General features: G+C 51.5%; 1 protein-coding gene across 5 annotated transcripts in view; it reads right to left on the bottom strand.

The window, feature by feature from the left end:
* LONRF3 (LON peptidase N-terminal domain and ring finger 3) overlaps positions 1 to 22709 on the bottom strand; it is a 38346-nt gene extending 15637 nt beyond the window's left edge. The window contains exons 1-7 of one of the 5 annotated variants that reach the window (XM_057538087.1): positions 22482 to 22709; positions 20773 to 21574; positions 18027 to 18145; positions 14738 to 14860; positions 10688 to 10843; positions 8430 to 8694; positions 7645 to 7735 (exon numbers count right to left, since the gene is read on the bottom strand). In XM_057538087.1, the coding sequence (XP_057394070.1) occupies positions 7645 to 7735; positions 8430 to 8694; positions 10688 to 10843; positions 14738 to 14860; positions 18027 to 18145; positions 20773 to 21565 (1547 nt within the window). In that variant the 5' untranslated portion in view covers positions 21566 to 21574; positions 22482 to 22709. Of the gene's footprint in view, positions 1 to 7644; positions 7736 to 8429; positions 8695 to 10687; positions 10844 to 14737; positions 14861 to 18026; positions 18146 to 20772; positions 21801 to 22481 lie in introns of those variants that run through there. The other 4 variants (XM_057538085.1, XM_057538086.1, XM_057538088.1 and 1 more) reach the window with 4 other exon arrangements.
* Between the last annotated feature and the right edge of the window lie 153 nt (positions 22710 to 22862).

Genomic DNA, 22862 nt, shown 5'->3' with positions numbered 1-22862 from the left:
TAATATTATTAATGTGCTTACTGATGGATAGACAGACAGACACATACATATATACATGTGTATGTATACACATACTTTAATTAGATCCTATTTTAATTGTTTTGCAGGAGCTATTTTTTCAAAGCAATCTGAGGATCTTTTAAAAAGCTGTTCTGTACATTCAGAGATTCATGGATTTATTTTGCTTAAAGAAAGGCTCACCTGCAGCAGGACCATTGGATGGGGGCAGCTGAAGATGATGCTTCAGAAGCGGAGCTCGCACCCACCAAGAGGACAGAAAGAAGGGAAAGACGCCTGACCAGCCTGTTTTGACCTCACAAGAGTGTTCAGTTGAGAGGAAGAGGCTGCAGGCTGCACAGCCCCCTCGTGCGGCCAGGAGGTGCACCAGCAGCCTGGCCCACACAGCCAGGCTGAACAGAAGAATCAAAACGTCAGAGCTGGAAAGTACTTGAGAAAAAAATCGAACCCACCAATCAGAATGAAACTGAGATCCAGAGGGGATGAAGTGGCTGAGCTAAGAGTACACAGCCAACTGTTGGCAGATGAAATGGAAAAAGAAAAGGTACACGGCTTCCCCTTCCAGTAGTGTGCCTTTTCTGTTAGAACAATGATTCTCAGCCACTGCTGTGTGTGAGAACCACGTGTGTTGCTTTTTCTTTAAATAGCTTTATAGATGTATTATTGACATGCAATAAACTGCACATACTTTAAGTGTACAATTTGATAAGTTTTGACACATGTACACGTCTATGAAACCACTTCCACAACCAAGATAATGAACACACTTGTCACCCCCAAGTGTCTCCTTGTGCCCCTGAGTAAACCCTCCCTCTTGCTCCTCCCCAGACCACCCCCCTCCCACCATCACCTGGGGAACTTTAAACAACTACAGAGGCCCAGGATCGCACCTACAGAGATGCAGATCAGTTGGTCCAGGGTAAGGGCCAGGCATCAGGATTTTTAAAGCTCCTGGGGTGGTTTTAATGTGTAGCCAGGGTTGGGAATCACTGTATTACACAATCCTACTAACCTCTGCGTAGGCGAATCTACTCTATTGGTCTCCAAACCTAATTATCAGAGTCCCAGGTGGAACTTTAAAAACGCAGACGTGGCAAAGTCTCACTGGATAAAGTTTACAATTCAGGAGGTCAAGGGGAGGAGCAGAGATTTGATATTTTTAACAAGCCAATCAAGGTCTGGACTAGGAGAGAGATTTTTCATATATTTACTGTTTTCTACTTTTTAAATGTTATCAACCTGTTTAAAAAGCAGTTAATCTGTTTACCCGAGTTAATAAATTTTAGTTACTAAATTGGCCAAAAAGTAAAATTAATTTTCAAAAAACCTCTTTGATGAAGGTCCTAACCAGTGTACTAAGGCAAGGAGAAAAAAAGTCTGAGGACTTAAACGGGAAAAAACAAATCTGTTGTATTTCACAAATGGTATGATGATGAACTTAGAAAATCTAAAAGAATCTATAGAATGATTATTAGAATTAATGAGAATTGATAGAATTAGCAAGGAAGCTAGAGAAATACACACACACACACACACACACACCATTCAATTGTAGCTCTATATACCAGCAACAAGCATGAGAGAATACATTTTTGAAAAGATGACATTTACAATTGCTTTTGAGTGCCCAGGAATAAACCTAACAAAAGTTTATGAGACCTCTATTGAAAGAAACTGTAAACATTTCATTGAAAGAAAGTAAAGAAGACCTAACTAAGTCCCAATAAAAACCCCAATGGGTTATTTTACTTGTTTGTTTTTGTGGAACTTGGCAAGTTGATTTCTAAACTTTATAAGGCAAGGCAAAGGGCCAAGAAGAGCTGAGACACTTTTGAATAGCAGCAATGTAGGAGGACATACTCTACCAGACATCAGAACTTATTATAAAGCAGTAGTGATTAAAACAGAGTAGGACTAGCACAAGGACAAATAGATCCGTGGAATAGAAAAGAAAGCCCAGAAATAGACTGAGACCCAGATTCTTGATTTATGACAAGTGTGGCACTTCAAAGCAGAGGGAGGATTTTCAATACATAAATAGCATTCTCAATAATGCCATCTGGGATAGTTGGCTATCCATAGGGGGCAAAGAAGTTGGACTGCCTCTCACACCATACACAAAAAGCAATTCCATGTGGGCTGTAAAGATAAATGTGAAAGGCAAACAGTACAGCTTCTAGAAGACAAGACAGAACATCTTTCTGACCTCAGGGGGGGAAAAAAAGATTTCTTAAACAGGACACACACACAGAAAAGCTAACTGTAAATGAAAAGATTGATCATTGTTACTGCATTAAACTTAAGAACTTGTTAGCGCGTCGAAAGATGCCATTAAGAGAGCAAAAAGGCAAGCCAGAGCTGGAGAAGGAATCTGCAGCACACGTGACTAACAAAGGACTTGTATGTAGAACATACATAGAGCTCCTAAAGTCAGTAAGAAAAAGAGAGATAATCCAATCAAAAATGGGCAAAGGGCTTCCCTGGTGGCGCAGTGGTTGAGAATCCGCCTGCCAATGCAGGGCACACGGGTTCGAGCCCTGGTCTGGGAAGATCCCACATGCCGCGGAGCAACTGGGCCCGTGAGCCACAACTACTGAGCCTGCGCGTCTGGAGCCTGTGCGCCGCAACAAGAGAGGCCGCGATAGTGAGAGGCCCGCGCACCGCGATGAAGAGTGGCCCCCGCTTGCCGCAACTAGAGAAAGCCCTCGCACAGAAACAGAAACGAAGACCCAACACAGCCAAAAATTAAAATAAATAAATAATTTTTAAAAAAAATGGGCAAAGAGTTATATACGCACCAGCAGACATAAAAACTGTTCACAGTAACGTTGTCCATAATAGCTCTAAACTAGAAACAGCCCAAATATCCATCTAGAATATAACTGATTTTGGTTGATTCATACAATGGGACACTATACACTAATGAAAATGAACAAACTTCACCTACATGGAATAACATGGATAAATCTTCATCCTGAGGAAAAGAAGCCACAAAAAAAGAATTCATTCTGGATAATTCAACTTATATAAAGTTTTTTTAAAAATAGGAAAAACGAAATTACACTGTTTAGAGATACATACAAGGGTGTCAAGATAGTGGTTTCAGGGGCAGTGGGGGGGCGTGATTTGGAAGGGGCACACGGGCAGCTTCTGGAGTCCTGGCAATGTTTTATTTCTTGGGCTGAGAGGGGTTCCATGAGTATCCTCTTTACAATATTTTGTTAAGAGAATATATTCATATTTTTACATACTTTCCCACTGTGTCTATTTCACAATTTAAAGTGTTTTTCAAAATTGAGATTTGCAGGCTGATTTTGGGAACTACTGCTGTGATCTAACTACTAGAAGCAGCCAAACCAGATGATCTCATTTCCTCAGTGATCTGAGACCTATGAATCTGAATGCTTTTTATACATTATTTGACGACGCTAATTATGAAGACTGATTGATGAATCTGTATCTGCAAAACTATTTTTCTTGAGAATTTCAAGCCTTTTGTTCATTAAAGAATGTAATCCACATATAAATAATAATGATATAGCTGGCCAATTAATTGCAATAAATACTGACAATTAATGAGCAGATGAATGAAACAGACACAAAAGGATACAGCAATTCTTAGCAAGAGCTATGATTAAAATGCTCCTGATCTGAGTGGTCACAAACAAGAATGCTGCCACAGATGCTGCATAATTATTGCTTTGAAATAATTCAAGGTTCAGATGCTTAGAATACATCATCTTTCAATACTCAACCCACTTCTATATTCAGGCTGACTGAGTACAGTGACTGGGGACAGATGGAATGTATTTCTCTTGCTATCCTGGCTGTGCACAATACTGTTTTTCATATAAATTAACTTTATACAGTCATAGGCAATAATTTGACTAGCTCCATTTTACTATTGAGGAAATTAAGACTCAGACAAGTTAAAGAACTTGCGCAAGGTCACATAGCTAGCTAATAAGTAGCAGGGCTTGGGACGTGAAGTCACACGTGAGTCACAAGCCCATCTTCCTTCTCCACTGCATGACACAGCCACGACACGACACACGACTGTGCGCTCATCTCTACCTAGAACACATACCATCCATGTACATGTAGATGCACACACTCACACACACACCCTTTTCTCTCTCCCTCTCTGTCTCTCTCCCTTCCTTCTCCCCACTGCCAGAGAGAGAGGTCGCGCTTGAGAGAGAGAGAAACTCTCTCTATATAGATAGAGCTAGAAATAGATATATACTCAAATCCCTCTCCCTTTTATTTACCAGTTTAGGTAATGATTTCGGAAAACACTTCAGGGGGGCATTAATAAATCAGAGTAGGGCCAGATTTTCTCACAAGAAAGCATTTTACATTGTCACAGTGATGGAGTAAACAAAAGCAATAATAAATGCTTTCAGTTAGATGTCAGCCCGGATAAAATGTTTGGCTTGTCTGGAAATAGCTATCTTTTCCCACCAGTTACATCCTTGTATTGTGCTCTTTTGCTGCTATCAAATGAGAGCAAAGAGGGAATGAGGAGGAGGGAGGGGACAGGGGGAGAGAGAGAGAGAGAGACAGAAAGTGAACTGACTCCTTAACATCCAGCTACTTGAGCAGCTAAAACTAGGTTAAATATAAAGCTTTTCATTTCAATTGACAAAGAGGTCACTGGGCCATTAGGTAACTGGTTCAAATATCAAACATTCCTGCTCCACATCTCAAAATATCCTTGTCACCCCAGAAGTGCTGCTTCACAGCAGCCCCAGAGGTGGCCCCCAGGGCTAGGATATCTGGAGCAGGTAAATCCCAAGGGGGGATCTGCAGTCACTAAAGACTGAGGGGCAGAGAGTGACTTCCCTTAGCGGAGCTCTCCCCGTCCAGCAAGGGAAACTCGGAATGGAGACTGGAAAGTTTCTCATTAGCTCACCCTCCAACTGCTGTTCCATTCACTCTCTCCACCATTTTCCCTGAGGAATTTATAAGCCGCTCCTGATTTTCCCTCTAGAATCAGAACAAATAAATTCACACTCTAACTTGTCTTCTACCAATGCAGCACCACGGCACTGGATTTCATTCTAGAAACCTGCACAGGAGGTACAAATGTCTATAGTTTCATGACCCGGCAGATTGTTTGAAAATATCTACCCTTAAACCCTCTCCACCAAAGACACATGAGGGTCATAACAGAACGTAATAATAATCCTAATAACAATTTAAAAAAGAAAAACACTGAAGAGAGGTAGAAACAGGAGCTTTTCCAAGACTGCAATAATTCAAGCTAAAGCATATATTTGAAATGGCCTCTGTCAACATGTGATTTCTGACTTGGAGACAAGCCCTGTTGGAAGGGGAACTACATGCTTTTGAACTAGGGCTACAGTTTTAAGAGCCTTGCGATCAGAAATGTTCTCTAGACTTGGCAGGCTTCTTTTCACCGTAAAGCAGCTAGAGGCCCACCCACCCCACCCCCGGCCCCGGTAACTTACCAGCCCATACAATAGCTTCTCCAGGCAAAGATAGGTTTTTGCTTTGAAGTCTCATTTAGAACAGAGCGGCAGGATAAGGGAAATAATGGCTTTTAAACTCAGAGCGAGCCAACTAGAAGGGGGTCTTATCCTCTTGGTGTTTATTTCTTGGACCAAATTTCTAACCTTTCTCTGAAGCTCCCTGTTGAGATCAGGGACAAACAAGATGAAAGGGAGAAAGCAGAGGAAAGGGAACAAAAGAACTTCAACCTCAGGATTCTTAGCCCTCAGGGAAAACACAAACAGGATGAGTCTGCGTGTTTGATTTTGCGTCCCCGGGATGCCCGCAGGAGTGTTAAGGAGGGTAAGTACACCAAAGACCCAGGCTTTCTGAGTGAGCTGAATCAAGTCTATCAAAGTCTGACCTCTGAAGGACCATGGCTCACATCACAGACTGAGAGCCACAAAGGCGTTATTACCTGTGGAGGCCCATTTGTCTGCTTGGAAGCAGAGTTTGTCTATCATCTCACAACTTGGCTCTGGCACGACCCACCTGCTATGTTGTTGTGAGGGGGAGGGGAACTGGTTATACAGCCCATCCTACCCTCGCCCACTCCACCTCAACTCAGACAGTATATGGAAGGCTTTCTTCCAGTGCTGCTAACATTCTTTATCGAGTCTGTCTGAGCTTCTGAGCAAATCTGACAACTCTAATTTTTTTTAAGAGAGAGAAAAAGTATGTGTTCGGGCAATGGCTACCTTACTCATTTTTATTCAGAGGACAAGAAAAGTCATTCCGAGTACAAATGCCTGGGATTGACATGGAAGGCATATGTGCTTGTAAAGGGCAAGAAAACCTGAGGAGCCTCCGTTGGCTGGATCCATCTGTGTGGTGGACCGAAAGATTTTTCCTGACATCTCTTCTCTTGGATCAACCATCTTAACAACTTCCGTGCAAATATCTCAGCCTCCTTTTAAAGCTCTCTTGGGGGGAAAAAAGGCACATTTGAGAATCTACTGAAAGCTGTGGACCTTGTCCTGGAAAACTCACACACACACACACACACACACTTTTACATATAACTTCAGGGAATTCTTAGATCTATTAGAATCCATAGATAGAACCCCCTCAGGGGCCCATGGACCTAAAGTTAAAGAACCTCTGGTCTAGGACAAGAAGTTAACATTTGTTGAGTACTTACTATATGTCAGGCACTATTCTAAGTGTCTTAAATAGATTTTCTCAATCATAACAACCCCATAGAGCAGGTACTAGTGTTCTCTATTTTACTCATGAGAAAACAGTGGCAGAGAAAGTCACTTGCTCCAGGTCAAACAGCCAGTAAGTGGCAGAGCCTGGGTTGAAACCCAGGCACCCTGGCTTTGGAGCAGCACCTCTTAGCCGCAAAGCCACAGCTGTGAAAGGAAACAAATGAAAGTAATTTCTTTGCACAGACCACGGCTGTAGCAGTTTCCTTTTTGTGTCTGTTGGAGGGTGGGCAGGCATGTGGATAATTTGTGTGTCCAGAGGTCTGAGAAAGCAGAGATGATGTGGCAGTGAGTGGAGGAGAGACGCTTGGCCAAGTGGTACATGCCCACTACTGACTACTGTGCAGGGCCCAGAACAAAAACTAGTCAGGCCCTCTCTTGGCTTCCAAAGAATAGGCCTGTGGTGCTGACACTGGCCCTTGAGCTTTGAGATCTTGATCAAGTAGCCAGTTGAGATTAGTTCCAGGGTCACAAACTGAAAACACCTACAAGGTGCCAGGAAAGCAAAGCAAATGTGAGAGGAAGGCTGGTGTAAGGCAGTGGCCATGGGAGGGGGGCCGTGACCAACTGGAGTGCATGTCCTGTCTCAAAACATTCACCTTTCACAAGCCCCCAAAGCCCGTGAAGGCCAAACAAAAGACAGCCAGCCTGTGGGCCATCAGTCTGTGACCTCTGAGCAGACCGTTTCCTTCCCACTCTCTAGGTATTTCCAAGTCAGGAGCGCGGGGAACGCAGTCGGTAAACAAGGGACACAAGCTAGCCCGTGTGACAGTTAACGGCGTGATTTCCATTTTGTTAGAACCACGCTTTTCCACGCTAACCGACCGAGCAGTAGTTCACTAGCAGACAAGTGCAGACACCAGAGGCGAAGAACACTCCGGCGGTGACAGTACACATCACATACCTCATACAGAGGGAGCATTCAAGGTCAGAGGCGTCAAAAGATGCGAGTGGAACGCTGATAGCAGGTCTGGCCTCCGGAGCAGCGGGAGGACCTGTGGTTTAGAGCAGAAGTCACAGGTGAACCAACCTCGGTCTCACAAACAGCACTTCTGAGGCAAAGAACCCAATTATCTTGTCAGTCTGCCGCTCTCACCACCTCCCAGAGAACTGATTTAGTGGCCACGTGAGCCACTGAGAATGGGGTACCCTGAAACAGGTGCTCACAGGCTTCCAACAGTCCCATAAAGACACGCGCAAGTCAGGGACCGTCCGGAGCCCTGGGGGCTTCCTTCAAATGCACCAGGCACCTCACTCAACAAGCGGCGGCGGCAGCAACTCCGCGGACCGAGCCAGGCCTTCAGAGCTGACACTGAATCTTGGCACTGCCAGCCGTTCTGGGAAAGGTATCAAGCTGCGGCAGCTGCTTCTCAGATGCCTGCCTACGGGAACACGACTGGGAACGAGCGGCGTGAGGCCTGATCGCGCTGCCCTCGCCCTACCCTCCCGGAATGGGGACCGGGGTAGCGAGAGGCTGGCCTGGAAGGAAGTGACACCATCGAGGGAATGAGATGTCAGTACTCGACGCTGTGCTCTCACAGAAACCCCACAGCCACCCCGGAGGCGGCAGAGCTGAGAGATGGGCCCCATGCAGAGCCGCGGAGCCCTCCCGTGGAGGGTGAGGGACCTCCGTATACTGGTGAGCCGGGCCCTCCTCCGGGCCGCTTGCCCCCTGGGGAGAGTCCGCACCTGGCTTAGACGCTTTCCTAGGCACCTCTGGGTCTTGGGGTTCGATTTGGCAGCGCTTCCTTTTCTTCTCCTGGCATTTGCCAGTCTTGCTGGAGGCAGCCTGGGGACAGGCAGAGGCCCCCTCCTCCTCCTCCGCTCCGTCCTGGTCCTCCGGGCCGTCTTGCCGCCTGTCCCCTTTCACCGGCACGAGGTTCATCGCGCTGCCTCTGTGCCCCCTGGCTGCTGCCGCCTCCTGACTAGAACAATGTGGGCGCTCCAGCGTTTCCTGGAAAGAAAGAGCCAAACATCAGGACCTACTCACGACCAACATCGGCCTCTGATGCTTCTCCCCAGGGGCACAGTGAGAAGATACCGCACAGTGCTGACCATCTAGAGGACGTGCAGCTTAACTGATGGGCGGTCATAGGGCACAGGCAGGCCCAGCTGGGGCGGGGCGGAGGAACCTCTGTCTGAAGCAAGGACAGAAAGGCGTGTGGGGAGAGAGTCCTTGGGCTGCGCTGAACTGGAGAGTGGCAAGTGCAGTGCCAGGCCCCGCTCCTCTCCAAATCAGTCCCCAGGCACCACCTGAGGGAAAGCAAGGGCACATCCAGCCGCTCAGTACTTCCTCTCACCCTCACTGCCATTCCGGGCCATCCTCGAGCCCCACACCCAGCTCCCAAAGAACTTTCGGGAAGGCTCTGGCACAGGTGTGTTCACAGGCTTGCCGAGTGCCCTCACGCTCCAGAGCTATGTGTTATACTGGTCAAACAAACTAGGGGCAAATTAGTCTTTTCACTAGATTTTGGGTGAAAAGTCTGAAAAAGAGACAAGATCATTTGGCAAAATGATCAATAATGTCTCTAGCCTTTTAAAGAATTTTTTTCCAGGAGAAGGATCTAGAAAAAACAAATCCAATGACAAGGTGTTTATGCAGGTTTACCTAGAGAACCCCTCTCTACTCCACATCCACAGCACACGGGTCAAAACGCTCATGCTGTTTTCTCCCCTCCAACCCCAACCAAAAAAATTGGTAGATAGATGAAAAATGGGCAGTGCACAGCTGGGAGAAAATGATGAGGTAAGGAGAAAAAGGATGTGGGTTTTCTGAGTCCCTAACCTGGGGAGTTCAGGGTTTTTTCAGCACTATGGCACTGCTGCATCCTTTCCACGAGCCCCAGGCATAGTCTACACAGTACACTGCTTTGGCAAGGCAAAGTTTGGGTGGAAACCCAATCCCTGCTCCCCAGCTGGCTCACATGGGAAAGCCAGGGGTGCTATTTTTCTTCATTTCAGATTGAGCTGCCAGTAGAAGTCACTCCAGACACTTTGGTTCAGTGTTAGGGTTCTCAATCTTGTAATAATGATCTCAAACAAGTATTGAAATGCACTAGGGGTGCTTTGATTTCAGGAGATACTCTTAAGTTCTCCCCCCCCCCACCCTTTTTTGAGTCAGGTACACCTGCATTTTATTCATTCTCCAGAGCGGGGAAAGAAGCCAGGGAAATGTAAGATTCTCACCTGTCAGAGAATCCAAGAAGCCACAGAGACCCCAGGGCTCACATACAGGGGAGGAACACAGATCACAGATGGAGGGCAGGCAGATGTCCCGAGGTGCCTAGATCTTCAGAGCTCAACTCTGCCTTCACGTCTGCCCTTCTGAGCCCCAGCCTCTGCCCACTTGCCCTCTGCTGGGAAAGCTAGGGCCTGGAGACCATCGTTTTCAAAGACTCAAATACCTGCGACTTCCTAAGTCGCTTCCCTCTCCCTGGCTCCAAATATGTACTGGAAGTCTACTTACGTGTAAGACACGGTGCAGGAATATGAAATTACCTCCCCTTGGGGATCAAATGGAGTTGTCTTTGCACAAGGAACTTAGCTGGTGCTCAAAGACGAGCAGCTTGCACAAACAAAAAGCAGGAAAGGAGGGGCTGTCAGGCCCTCTTCCCAGGCTCCACCCCTAAGCTGATAAAGCCACCCCGACTGAAGGGCTCCAGGGGAAGTGGGGCAGTTCCTTTCTAGTTCTGTCAACTCTCTCTTTCAGCTGGATCTGACCAAGAACTGAAAACTAAACGTAATAAATCATCAACCCCGGGCCCCTGCCTAAAATCCAATTTCATCTTTAAGAAATAGCCTTCTAGCAAAGAACGCAGCCATGAGCGGCTCCATTTCTTCTTTCTCAGGAACCGAATGAAGTAGGAGGGTGAGGGCTCACTCCCCACGTTTGCCCACAAAACAGCCAAACGAAGCGTCACGAGCGAACTGGGTGAGTGGAGTTTTACCTGTGACAACTCTGGTAGATTATGGCTGGTGCCTTCAGTAGCCAATGACTCTACGTGTTCCTTTAATCTAGGGTGAGGTGCCAACAGCTTCAGGATATCGGGAGAATGTTCCTGAGAAGCCCCCGGGAGTGATGGTGAAAAGAAACTAAGGAGAAGCTGTGACATAAAACAGAAGACTTCACTACTTAAGTTTCTACAGGTGCTTGGGTGAAGGGCGGGGGGAGGAAGGGGCAAAGGGCACAGCTTGCGGGGCCAAACTCCAGGGAAGAAGCCTTGGACCAGAGACCCCGACACAGTGGGGTAGGGGTCCTCACTTCAGTGCATCGGAATTGCCTGGGGAGCTTAGGAAAACTCCAGGTTCTAAGTTCCCATGCCCGGCTCCCCCAGGTCTGAAGTGTGGCCTGAGAACCTGGATTTTTTAAAGGCACTACAGATGCCTTTGTCAGCCTTGCCAGAGGTACAAACCACCACTCCACTGCTACCATTCCGTAGAAATATCTGCAGGGGGATTTCAAAACCTACCTAGGAGGAAAGAGGCAGAGGTGAAGGCGGGAGAGAAGCGTCAGCTGGGGGACCTGGAGTCGTGTCCGCGACACCCCCATGGGTAGAAGGTGACAAATGTCATCGAGGTTCCTCGATATTTCTTCCCACCCTGCCCATTTTGCTCCCTCCTCCATCAGCCCTGGATCATGAATCCCTTCCGCAGTGAAATGTTAGGAAAAGCAGAACCCAACCTTCCTCCCTCTTCTAGTCTCTCCTCCCCGTTTCTGGCCTTCACTTTTCAGAGAATGTCAGGTATCGTCAAGGACTGGGGGCAGGCCGCTTCCAGTCTATGGCTGGCTTCCTCTGCAATTGATAAGCTGGGGGCAGTGGTGCGGGGGCAGGTACAAGACCCAGAAGGGACCGTGAGTCAAAGATGTGCGGTCGCGTGGACGCTGCGCCATCAGCTGCCCACATCCTTGTTTCAGTTCTCCCCTGTGAAAGTGCCAATTATCAATATACATATGTATCTATCGTATGTAACACAACACAGGAAGGCAGGTCACTCACTTCTAAAACAGATTCACAAGTTTGCCGCTGAGACCCACTAAAGGGCGCTCCACCCCTTGTTCTGGGTAATAGGGTATTAACTGATCAGGAGAATCTGACCGAAACTCTGACCAAACTCTCTCTGGTTTGATTTGCTCTTTTGCTAGCCCCCAGCAGTTCCTTCATGATGTTCCTTCTGACGCCAGCACTTTCCACATAGCCAAGCCCTGCTCATCCCTCAAGGCTCAGCTCCAGCACTACCTTCCCCTACTCCCCCAGCCTCCCTGATCTCTCCTGTCCCCTTCTGTGTTCTCGACTACACCATAAGATAGCACCTTACACTACACAGTCTTGTGTTAGCCTCAAATTGCGTTGCAGATATAAGTCTTTCTCTCTAACCAGATGGTCACCTTCTGGAGGGCACGTGACAGATGTCCAGTAAATACCCATCACACTGGATGGAACTGAATTAAGACATTAGCCATCCCAGGGCGCAGGGAGAGGCCTAGGGTTCAGACCCAAAGTCTTCAGCAGATGCCTCTATCTCCTCCCAGCTGTAAGTTGGTAAAGGAGTGAGGTGGGGAGGTACTCACGGTGCCCAGGGCCATAAATGCCAGCTTTCAGAGGCTCCTCTTCCACAGGAGCCAAAGTTGGCTCTCAGAAGCCCTCCCGAGTGGCCCACCAGGACCAACCAACCCACTTCTGAAGCAATCTCCCTGGAATTCTTCCAGAAAGAGCACTGGGCGGCCACAGGGCATCCCAAAGTACAAGGATAAAAGGGTAGAGTGTGGTGAGAGGGAAGGAGAGGCAGAGAGGGAACTCGAAGGAAACAAAGCAGAAGTAACAGCAGCACTGACCTCCTTCCTTTAATACCTAAGATCTCAGACTAGGCCTTCTCAGTGGCTTTGGAAAACAAAATTTGGGGTCAACTCTCAGTGAGAATGAGCATGCCACATACGAATGGAAGTCAATTCCACTTCAGTGTCAGCCTTTGAAAGACCCAGATGGGTCAAGAGGGCAGAAAAGAATCTGAGGTAAATACAAACATTAAAAAGAAACCCAGGCCTGTGAGTGGCTAAGGCAGCTAATTAATCCCAAGTGAACCTGGACCATCTGTGTCATATCTTTATCCCTGGAATGGGAACAATCCAGTAAATAAGCACAGCGGAGGGTCCTCAGTGTTCTTAAGTAGCTGCCATGCCTTCGCCACACTCAGTGGAAATTCGCCTCTAAATTCTCACCCTAGCTTCAGAACGCCAGAACACTCGTCACAAGCAAATGCTTGCTTGTATTGTCCGAAATTTATATTACACTATATAACAAGTGCAAGATTGTAAGGTAGGTCCTTGAGGACTGACACTGTGGCTTATGCCTCTTTGGGTCTCAGAGCTTAGCACAATGTGTTGCCCTGCCCCGTTAAGGCAGCTGTGGAAATGACACTAGGTGGTCTGTAAAATCGGGCTGTAAAGAGAGATCAACCCAAATGATGATACCAGAGCCTCTCAGGCCAACTGGGAAATGGACAAATGAGAATAAAGAAACCACTCACTCCTGAGCCCAACACCTGCCTCTTTTGGCCTTTGCACACTCTGTCCCCAAAAGTCAAGGCTCTTCTAATCACCTCTGTCCATCCATCCCAGACCTGGATAATTCCATTGCTGCTCTCCCCCCAGCCCCAGCAGTGGGTGCTGAGACTCCTGACAAGGCCTCCTGGAAGGCAGGATGGTGGAGCAGCTCACAAGGCAGACTCTGGAAGCAGGTGGGGTTGCGTTTGATTGCTCTTTCACCAATCACTAAGTGTGTGACCTCAGGAAAGTCACCAAGCCTCAGCTTCCCATCTGTCTCATCTGTAACGTGGGGATAAATAATAGTACCTACCCTCATAGGGACATTGTGGAAATTAAATTATATCTTCCCCATAAAGCTCATAGCACAGTGCGGGGTGCATAGGAAACACTCAATAAATGTTAGCTATTATTATTATTATTATTACTCACACTATGGAGTACAGTTAAGATTTGGGAAAGGGTCCACAGCTTGGAGCAATTCTCTGCCACCAGTGCTCTGACTAACCAGGCCAAAGCAACTTCCCGGAAAAGAAACCTTCCGTGAGAGGCAGAACCTCCAGAGCTCAGCTTCCCCTAGTTCATTGATTTTGCTAAAGATTCCTTTCTGGAGCCTTCAGAAACCACTCCTGTCTATTGCGCCCTTTCTTCATCCACTGCTCTGCCTCACTGTACTGGGACAGAGGCGCCTGGGGAGTGGGAGAGCAGAGGCCACCACTGATTGCTAGCATCCGACTTCCAGGCCAACTAGCCAGACACCGTGAGAATACATTGCAGAACAGTAAGCAACGAAGTCCACGAACTGAGGATGCTTGAGCCTTCACTAATGCGCCCAGTATTTAAAAACTAACATCCACATTCTCCCAGGACTCAAGGGTTGGAATGACTGTTTGGATTATATTGTAATAGTCCTTGACTTATATTCTGTATGTGTTTTATTTCTAGCAAAGGAGCTGAAGGTTGGAGTTCTGCATATGGCAGGGCAGATGGAACCCAACATCCCTTCTGAGGAGCTGGCTGCCCTGTGTGACTGGTGAAGCTGTGACTCAGCCCAAGAAAAGTTCTACAACTGCAGGCAGCCTCACACCCAGGACCTCTTGCCAACAGCCAGAATCTCCTCAGTGGGCCTCCATCCCCATGTTAACTTATTTGGTTTTATTTTGTTTTGTTTGTTTCCCACTGACAACCCAAACCCCGAGTCAAAGAAGCAAGAACATTCCTCACCAGCTCCTACAGAAATGCAGGAACTGCTCAGTCTGATTGTACATGCCAAAAGGATGGTGCTTCCGGGCCATCAATTGGCACTTGTGTCTCGCTCCTGTCCCCTTGACCCAGGGAGCCACCCACTCAGGACCCCCGATCCCAGGAAGGGCAGCTCCCTCACTCCCCCCACCCGGAGAAGACAAGAGGGATGGGGGCCCACTGGGCAGCTGGACCTGACGTCATCTCAACTCACCCTTTGGGCTTCAGCTCTTGCTCTTTTGTTCTTTCCATCGAGGGACACACAGTATAGAAACTCCCTTAGTGCTTCCTCCACCTTGCCTAGGGTGGCTAAGGCTTGCGCTTTTCTGAAGTGTGCCTGGAAGAAAACATGAGCATTCAATCCCATTCTTATCCACCTCTTGATGCTGCTATCATTCCTAACACCAGCTAACTGCTTCATGGGTTTTCACTGTCATGTGAAGGGTTTTAAAAGGACTATCTTATCTATAGCCCTACTAGGTAGGCAACTGTTCTGAAGCCCATTTTCAAGGAGATAAAACTGAGACCCAGAGAAATGACTCGCCCAAAATAACCCGGGTGGGAAATTGCGGAATCAGGTTTTGAGCCTGGGACTGACTGATAGCGAAGCCCAAATTCTCAACCACTGTACCATACTACCTCCCCCGCAACTCCGCCTCCCCCTCTCCTGGCCCCACCCTTGTATTGGAGGAGGTACCAAATGTAGCAAGAGCCCCCATTTGAGCACATACTAACCGGGTTTCAGGACCTGCCTGGATGGGCCTTCCTGGTAACTGGTCTGTCAAGCAGACACCTAGTCCACGTTGCCGGCTGAGTGACCACCTACATTCACTGATCATTTATCAGAAGAGGCCCAAGTGAGCCAAGGCACATGATCTCTCCAAGACCTCGAAGGTAGCTAGTAGCAAAGCTGGAACTAGAACTGTGCCCCCCACCCCGCAAAGCAGACCGCCCCTTTGGAGGGCTAACCAGGGCCTGCGCAAACGCTTTGGCTCCGGTGGGCTCAGCTCACATCTGCTCCCTCGCCACATCTTGAAATAGTATAAGAAGTTTTAGGGCTCCTCAGGGTCCAAGCCCAACTGCCCTGGGAGAGAAACCCTAAGGGGTAGGAGAGGAGCATCCTGGGGAAGAGGGAGGAAAAAGAAGAGAGGTGGGAAGAAGGCTGCCTTCTCTCCGTGCCTTAGGACAGGTGCTCCTGGCAGCTTGGCTTCGAGGCTGCCCCTCAGGGGCCTGCTCCCCACTCCCTCACCTCCACGGCTGACCCCGAGTGTAACTTAGTGAAGGAAACAATCCAGGTTGCAGCTGCTGGGCGCTCTAATATGCGGGGCCTCCCCTTCCGACACACCTCTACAGGCCGCGGTGCCCTCCGGCTCGGGCCTGGCTACAGGGGCCAGCCGGGATCTGCCTTCTTGAGCAGTGGCCCCTGCTCCAAGCCTCTTGGGGGCCTCCCCCAGAACTCCCCCTCCTTCTGGAGCCGGATGCATGGCTTGTTGCATCTTCCCAGCAGTGCTCCAGGGGCCCTCAGGAGAAAGGCTTGTGTGACATTTCAGGGCGGCTAGAGGGGATAAATGCTGGGAGCCTGGAGAGGCTTTTGGGATCTGACCAATCATACCAAGAAGCAACCCATATATACTCCACCTGCTCAGGGCAGCCAGCTCACCCTACTGGGAGCTGTACCGCCTGCAGGAGAGTTTGAGAAGCACCGAGCCCTGGCTGGGTGGCTGGAATAGGGCTGCACGCGGTGAACTCCTCCCATAGGGGCGTTTCATATAGAAATGGTGGGAAATATGCAAATCGGGGTGTGAGGTGGCTCTGAATCAGAAGCCTCGGTTCAAGTCTTCTCTCAACCCCCAAGTCAGTAGAGTTCTCTCGTCACTGCCTCTCTGCTTACCCCAGCGCTTTGGGGAAATGAACTCCTGTTTAATATTTCCACCAACTCTTCCTTCACGGGGGAAGTCACTTTTCCTGTTTCATCCAAAATGGTCCACTGCTTACTCAGCCTTGTCTCCCACTGCACTGTGGAGGCCCCAGCCCTTAGGGGGCCTAAGCAGAAAGAGCAGAAAGAGTTGCAAGAGAAGTCCTCTTACGCCCAGGCAGCTCACTGGCCTGCGCCACTACAAGGCCTGAAATGCTCCCACTGAAGCTCCGGTGGGTTAAGACTTTGGTGACTTTGAATAAACTGTAATTGTGCTCCTTGGGAAAGAGAATATACTTATCCATCATCACTCATGAAAACCTTCTCATGAAAGAACATACGAGATTCACTCTGACATTAATGGCCCAGTATGCAGCTCCACAATGTTTTATCTGAAGTTCCCAGATCCAGAAAACAGTCTGATAATCCAGTATTTTCATAAGCTTGACATCAAAATCATTAGGTGGCAAAACCTGACCTAAGATGATGTGTGTTACAGTCTTTGTCCCACTTAGTGTGTATTTTCATGTAATAGCCTGCAGAAATAGTGTGTGTGACTGTAGGGTGCTGTCCAGAGCTAATACCTGGTCTTTGTGAGATTGGAAACATTCTGGATTCTGAACCTATCTGGCCCCACGGGATTCAGATAAGGGATCACAGCCTTGGATGAGCTGGGGTTGTGTAGAGAGAGGACTACACCAAGAGCCAGTGTTACAGCTCACAGAATGGTCTCTTGGCCACGCTCACCTGTAACCCTCACTGCATCCCTGTGAGGCGATCAGGGCAGACAGCAAGACCTTCGTTTTGCAAACTAGGACATTTAGGGTTCAGAGAGTGAAGCGACTTCCCCATGGTCACTTAGCTTGCAGGTAGTAGAGCCCAGGCTCAAATCTAATCTTCTAAACAAAATATTGAAATGTGGCTGAGGGCCAGTCCTGAGGCCTGACAGAGATGCAGAAAGTGACACTTTGCACCCTGGCATCTTGAGAGATGCTGAACCTGTCTTTCTCCCCACCCTTCCATGTGACCTACATGTTTAGGGAACCGGCAGGCTGACTGACTACATTAAGGACTTCAGATGGCAGAACGAGCCAGCAATACTTCTCTCTCCCTCCTCTTTCTACTGTCCTGGGAAAAGAATGATGCTGATGATGGCAGACACATACAACGCTATGTGCCAGGCATTGTTCTAAGTATCTGCATGCATTAGCTCATGCAATCCTCACAACAAACCCTGTGAAGTAGATGCTTTGAATATCCTTATTTTATAGATGAGGAGATGAGGTACAGGGAGGTTAGGTAATTTGCCAAGGCCGCACAGCTAGTGAAAGTAGCAGAGCTGGGACATAAACTCAGGCAGTCTGGCTCCCAAGTCCATGCTCTAGAGTGTCACAAGGCCCAGGCTGCTCTGCGGGTCATCAGTGGAAGATCAGCTCCCTTGCAGATCCCTAAGTCACCCTTTATCAAGGGACCCCCCCCCCAGCTCCTTTGAAGAGCCTTCTCCCTGCTCTGAGTGAGGGAGGCAGTCCTTCCTGCCAGTTCCTGTCTGCAGTACAATTCCTTCCCATCCCTCCCATCCCACACTCACCTTAAACCCCATGGGGCGGAGCTTACATGCTATTTCTGCATCATGCAGTGCATCCTCATGAGACTCCAAGGTGAAATAAATTTGAGACCGGTTGCTGTAAAGCAAGTGGTCATTTGGAGCTGCCAAAATGAGAAAAAACAAACAAACAACAACAAAAAAACCTTGAGCAAAATGGCAAGTTATCTAGGACTTTTCTACTAGGGACCCAAAGGGGTAAGCTCGATCTCCAGCCCTAATATTGCCCTGCCTACAACACCCCCCAACCACTCTGGGTCTGAGCTTCCCCACCTGTAAAGAAGTCATTTTTCCCCTTCTCTCAAGCAGTTCCTTAGAGGGCCTGTGGTGTCAGTGGTGCATTAGCAACTTTGACATACAGGAAACTCTGGCACCCTGCTTCATGGCCGTGGCTAGCAACTGGCAGCCTGGCTTCTGGGTGAGGTACTGCCCACAAGGAAACAGGCCAGGGAGGAAGGAGAAGAGATGGCCAGATGTGACCCCCATCCTTGCCACCAGGAAGACAAGTCCAAGTTAGTCTCCCGGTGATATCAGCGACATCTCTGTCTACAAACCCCAGCACACATGAATTTCTTCTGAAGAAAACAGAAATGCGTCTGCAAGCGTCCATCCTCTCATTACAGATGGGCAGATGTGAATGGACAAGGCTTCTGGGAATAAAGTGAGGTTGGCTCTCACCAATACTCTGAACCACTAGATGCCAGGGCTGGAAAGGCCTTTAGAGATCATCTGGCTCAATCAACCCATTCTTCAAGGAAAATCAAGCCCAGAGAGGGGAAGGCATCTGCTCAAAGTCTAGCTAGCTGGCCAGACTCATTGCTAACTTGCCAGACTCTGAATCTGGGGTGGGAGACAGGTTCCTTTTTTTCCGAAGGGGAGTGTAGTACTTCGAATAGTAAGGAAGAAAGACTGGCCATCTTCCAGCACAAAGATACTCTTTGTTGGGGAGGTCCCTTTCCTCTTAGAAGGGTGAAGAGGTCTTGACATTTTTCACCCTGACTCCTCTGGTGGTGCAAGGAAGAACCCCCAGGGAAAAGTGGTGACAACAACAAAGGGGGAGGAGGAGGAGGGCAGGAAGGGGCTTTCCGGGCCCTTACGGGTCCGCTGAAAGGAATGGAACCTCCCTTGGAGACCTGGGCTTAAGCGGCGCCACCTGTCTACTTCATACTGCCCTGCTCTTCCCCAGGGACTGGGCTCCAGCTTCTGCTGCGGGAACAGGCTTTGCTGGGGTTTTCCCCCCAGGGGTGTGCAGAGGGTTCGCCTGGGTGCCCATTACTTGCTCTTAAGACATCAGTCAAGAGTTTGCAGTCTCCTCTGTCCCTTTCCTTGCAGCACACACTGTGCTTTGCTTGGGCACACGGGGTCTCGTTCCTCCCCCTCCCCCATTACCTGTTGCAAGCTCGGGTGGAGATTCAACACGTGGAGACGCCAGCCCACCCCCTCCTCCACCCAGCCGAGTGGGGCTCAGGGCACCCTGGGATCCCAGAGCCCTGTCTGTCCAGCCCTGTCGCCTCCTCCCCGGCACGCTTCGCCAGACACCGCGCCCCGCCGCCGAACTCCTGGCAGCCGGCCAGAGCTGGGCAATACCCGCGGCTCGGCGGCCACTTCCTGGGTCCAGACGCGGGGGGTCGGGGAGGGGGGGAGTCGTTCCCTGAGGGAACTCGGGCGCCCTAGTGCGGCCCGGGGCGCGGGACTGCCCACATCGCCCTTGAGGCTGCAAAAACCACCCATCCCTCCTCAGGCGGCACGGGAAAGCGGGACAGAGGCGGGCCCCTTGGCAGCCAGCCCACGGTCCCCGGGGATCCCCGAGCCGTCGCCTGGCCGGTCGCCCTCTGGGCTGTCGGGCTGGTGTTCGAGGCGAGAGCGCAGGCTGCGGGCGGTCGGGCGGGGGGGGGCATCTATTTCAGCCAAGGATCGTGTGATAGGAAGCGGTGACAATGAGTCACAGGGCGACGGGGCGCGAGCGCTCCCCCCACCCCGCCCGCACACGCTCGCGGGATGGTTTCCGAGGCGAGCGTGGCCCACTTCAGCTACCTCAGCCGTTACACAATCCCGCCCGCCCGCGCGGAGGAGGGGCCGCCCGGCCCGGGCCGCTCGCGGCCCTTATGCAACCAGTGCTCTCCTGACCTAATTCCACGCCGGACCCACCCCACCGGGAGCCGCGGCCCCGGAAGGGACAACTCCCGGCAGCCACGGCGGCCCCAGGCCGGGAGGGAGCGGCAGACGCAGGCGCCGACCGAACATCCCAGGCTGGCGGGAGCCCAGAGGCCCCGGCGCGCGAGTGGGAAGGGTGCGAAGTTCCCCTGCTGGCCCGAAAGCTACGGGCAGGTGTTAAGAGGGGCCCGGGCGCGCAGAGGCAGAAGGAGAAGGCGAGCCCGAGAAACAGACGGTGACACCGAGCAAGAGCCAGAGTGACAAAGATACGGAAAGAAAGAAAAAGACGGAGAAACAGAGCGACACAAACAAAAGCAGGGGCTGAGACACGCAGAAACACACAAGCTAACAGGAGACACAGAAAAAGACAAAGAGCAGAGAAATAGAGACCCAGAGAAAGAGCGATGAACCAGTAGAGACAGAGAAGTCGGAGACGGAACTCCAGAGCCCCCCTCCCCCACTCCGGTCGCGGTCCATCCGAAGGTCCGCGCGCCCTCCTCCGCCCGGGTCCACCCCGCAGCTCCCCGCCGGGCTCGTGCCCCCGCCCGTCCCGGCCCCGGCGACACGGTGGGCTCACCTAGCCTAACTGCCTCGTTGTACTTGAGCAGCGCCGCCTCCACCTGGCGCTCGCGGTACAGCCGGTTGCCCTCGTGCCGGAGTTGCGACGCCCTTGCCGGGCCCGGGAACAACTTGCCGAGGAGGCCGCTGAGCACCACGTTGACCCGCAGCGGCGGCGGCGCCTGCTGCCCAGCCCGCCGGGCCCCGCGCGCCCGCCCGGTGGCCACCATCAAAGCGGAGAGTTTGACCCCGCACAGCGCGCAGCGCCGGTCGGCTGCCCGCCCGCGTTCCAGGCACAGTTTACAAAAGGTGTGCCCGCAGGACAAGGACACGGGGTCTGAGAGAAATCCATGGCACTTCCGGCACTTGAAGCCGTCCCACACCTCGGTGGCCTCGGCGGCCGTCGCCGCCCCTGCCTCTTCCGCCGCCAGCGCGCAGCTCGCCCCGCGGCTCCCGTCCGGGGGCTCCGGCGCCGGCTTCTCGCCTTGAGGGACTTTCTCGGCCAGGCAGCGCACCAGCTGCTCCAGCTGCTCGGCCACCAGCTGCTGCCGCTCCGAGAGCTGTCGGTACACCTCGAGGGCTTCCCGGAGGCGCCCCCCAGACGCCAGGGCGTCGGCCTGCGTGAGCAGGACTTTGCACTCCGGCGTCGAGGCCCTCGGAGGCCGTTCCTGCGGCGGCGGCCGAGTCGGTAGAGGTGCGGAGCCTTCTGTAGCCGCCTCTGGGTGGGGGTCCGTGTCTCCGCGGGCCGGTGATGCCGCCGGCTCCGCCAGCTCTAAGTTGTTGCTGCAGAGCTCGGCGGGCAAGCTCAGCATCTGTTCAGTCTGAAATGAAGCCATAGGGAGAGGAACATGCGTGAGGAAGAGGCGTCTAGGGGCCGGGGACGCGGAGCAGGGAGCGGCGGCTGGAGGGAATCGGGGCTGCCACGGCCGCCGCTCTGCCGCTCGCCGGTGCCTGCACTGCCTCCGCGAGCTCCATGCCGGCCGCCCCACGCCGCCTAATAACTGTCTTGTCTCAGCAAAGTGTTATATAAAATGACACCACGTGATGCGCCGCCACGCCGCTCATTGGCCGGCGGCGGGGCGATTGTTACAAAACCAGACAGTTTTGTAACAGTGTTGCGCTTGCTTCTTTGGGCTTAGCTTTTCTTGGCTTCTTTTTGCGGTTGTTTGTGTTTACACTCTGCCTTAGTTCCCCCTCGCAATGTGGTTCCTTTCCGGAAGACGGGGAGGGAAAGAAAAAACCCAGCGTCTTCTCCTGGGCTTCTCCGTCTCCAAACCCTACCCCATCCCACCTCCAAACCCGTCAGCAAACAGGTCCCCTCTTCCAGCCGCTCGCTAGCGGTCCCCTCTCCCCTCGAGAGGCCGGTACCTCGAGGCGCGCAGTCCGCCAGGTCTTTGGGGACGCCGGAGGCTTGCCCTCCCAGGGGCGACGGCGGCTGTGTGCGAAGGGAAGCGGGTTGGGAGGGTCCCCGGGCAGCCCCCCACCCGGGTCCCGGCCCCGGCTCCTCACACCCGGGGTCCCTGGCCACCTTCCCCATGGAGTCCCCCAAAGGTAGTGAGTGCGGTTATCCGAGGGCGCTTGATCTCCTGTGCCGGGAGCGACTCGGAGCAGCGGGCCCGGCGGGCTCAGCAGTTTGGCGGCGCTCGCTGAGCGGAGAGGGACGTGCGGAGAAGATGCGCTCGCCGGCTAGCGCCCGGAGGAGGCCCCCCGCGCGCCCCACTTCCTCACCTCTGTCTCCTCCAACGCTGGAACCTGCGCTGGGGCGGGAGGCCGACGCCCTGGCCCTGGGGGCCACGGGCAGCATGGGCGCGGCCGCGAGCACAAGGCCTGCTGGGGTCAGTGGGCACTCCGGGGGCGTGGGAGAACGGCGGGCGGAAGGCGGGAACCCAGAGCGCTGCTCGGAAGAAAGTCCGCGAGTCCCGGCGCACTCCAGCGGCCGGCCCCGCTGCCTGCCGGTCCGCCGCTCCAGAGCGGAGACTTCCGACGCAGGCGCGTCACAGTGGGGGGCTGCGCACAAGCCGCGATGCTTGGCTCACAACGGCTAGTGGCCTCAAGGGTGCCCCGCTTCCTTCCAGAAGGCCAGAGTGAACCGCCCACCCCACGTCTCCC

The sequence above is a fragment of the Balaenoptera acutorostrata genome, chromosome X (genome assembly GCF_949987535.1).
Source record: "Balaenoptera acutorostrata chromosome X, mBalAcu1.1, whole genome shotgun sequence".
Lineage (NCBI taxonomy): Eukaryota > Metazoa > Chordata > Mammalia > Artiodactyla > Balaenopteridae > Balaenoptera > Balaenoptera acutorostrata.
The sequence above is the reverse complement of the archived record's forward strand: the minus strand, read 5'-3'. Positions and strand labels throughout refer to the sequence as shown.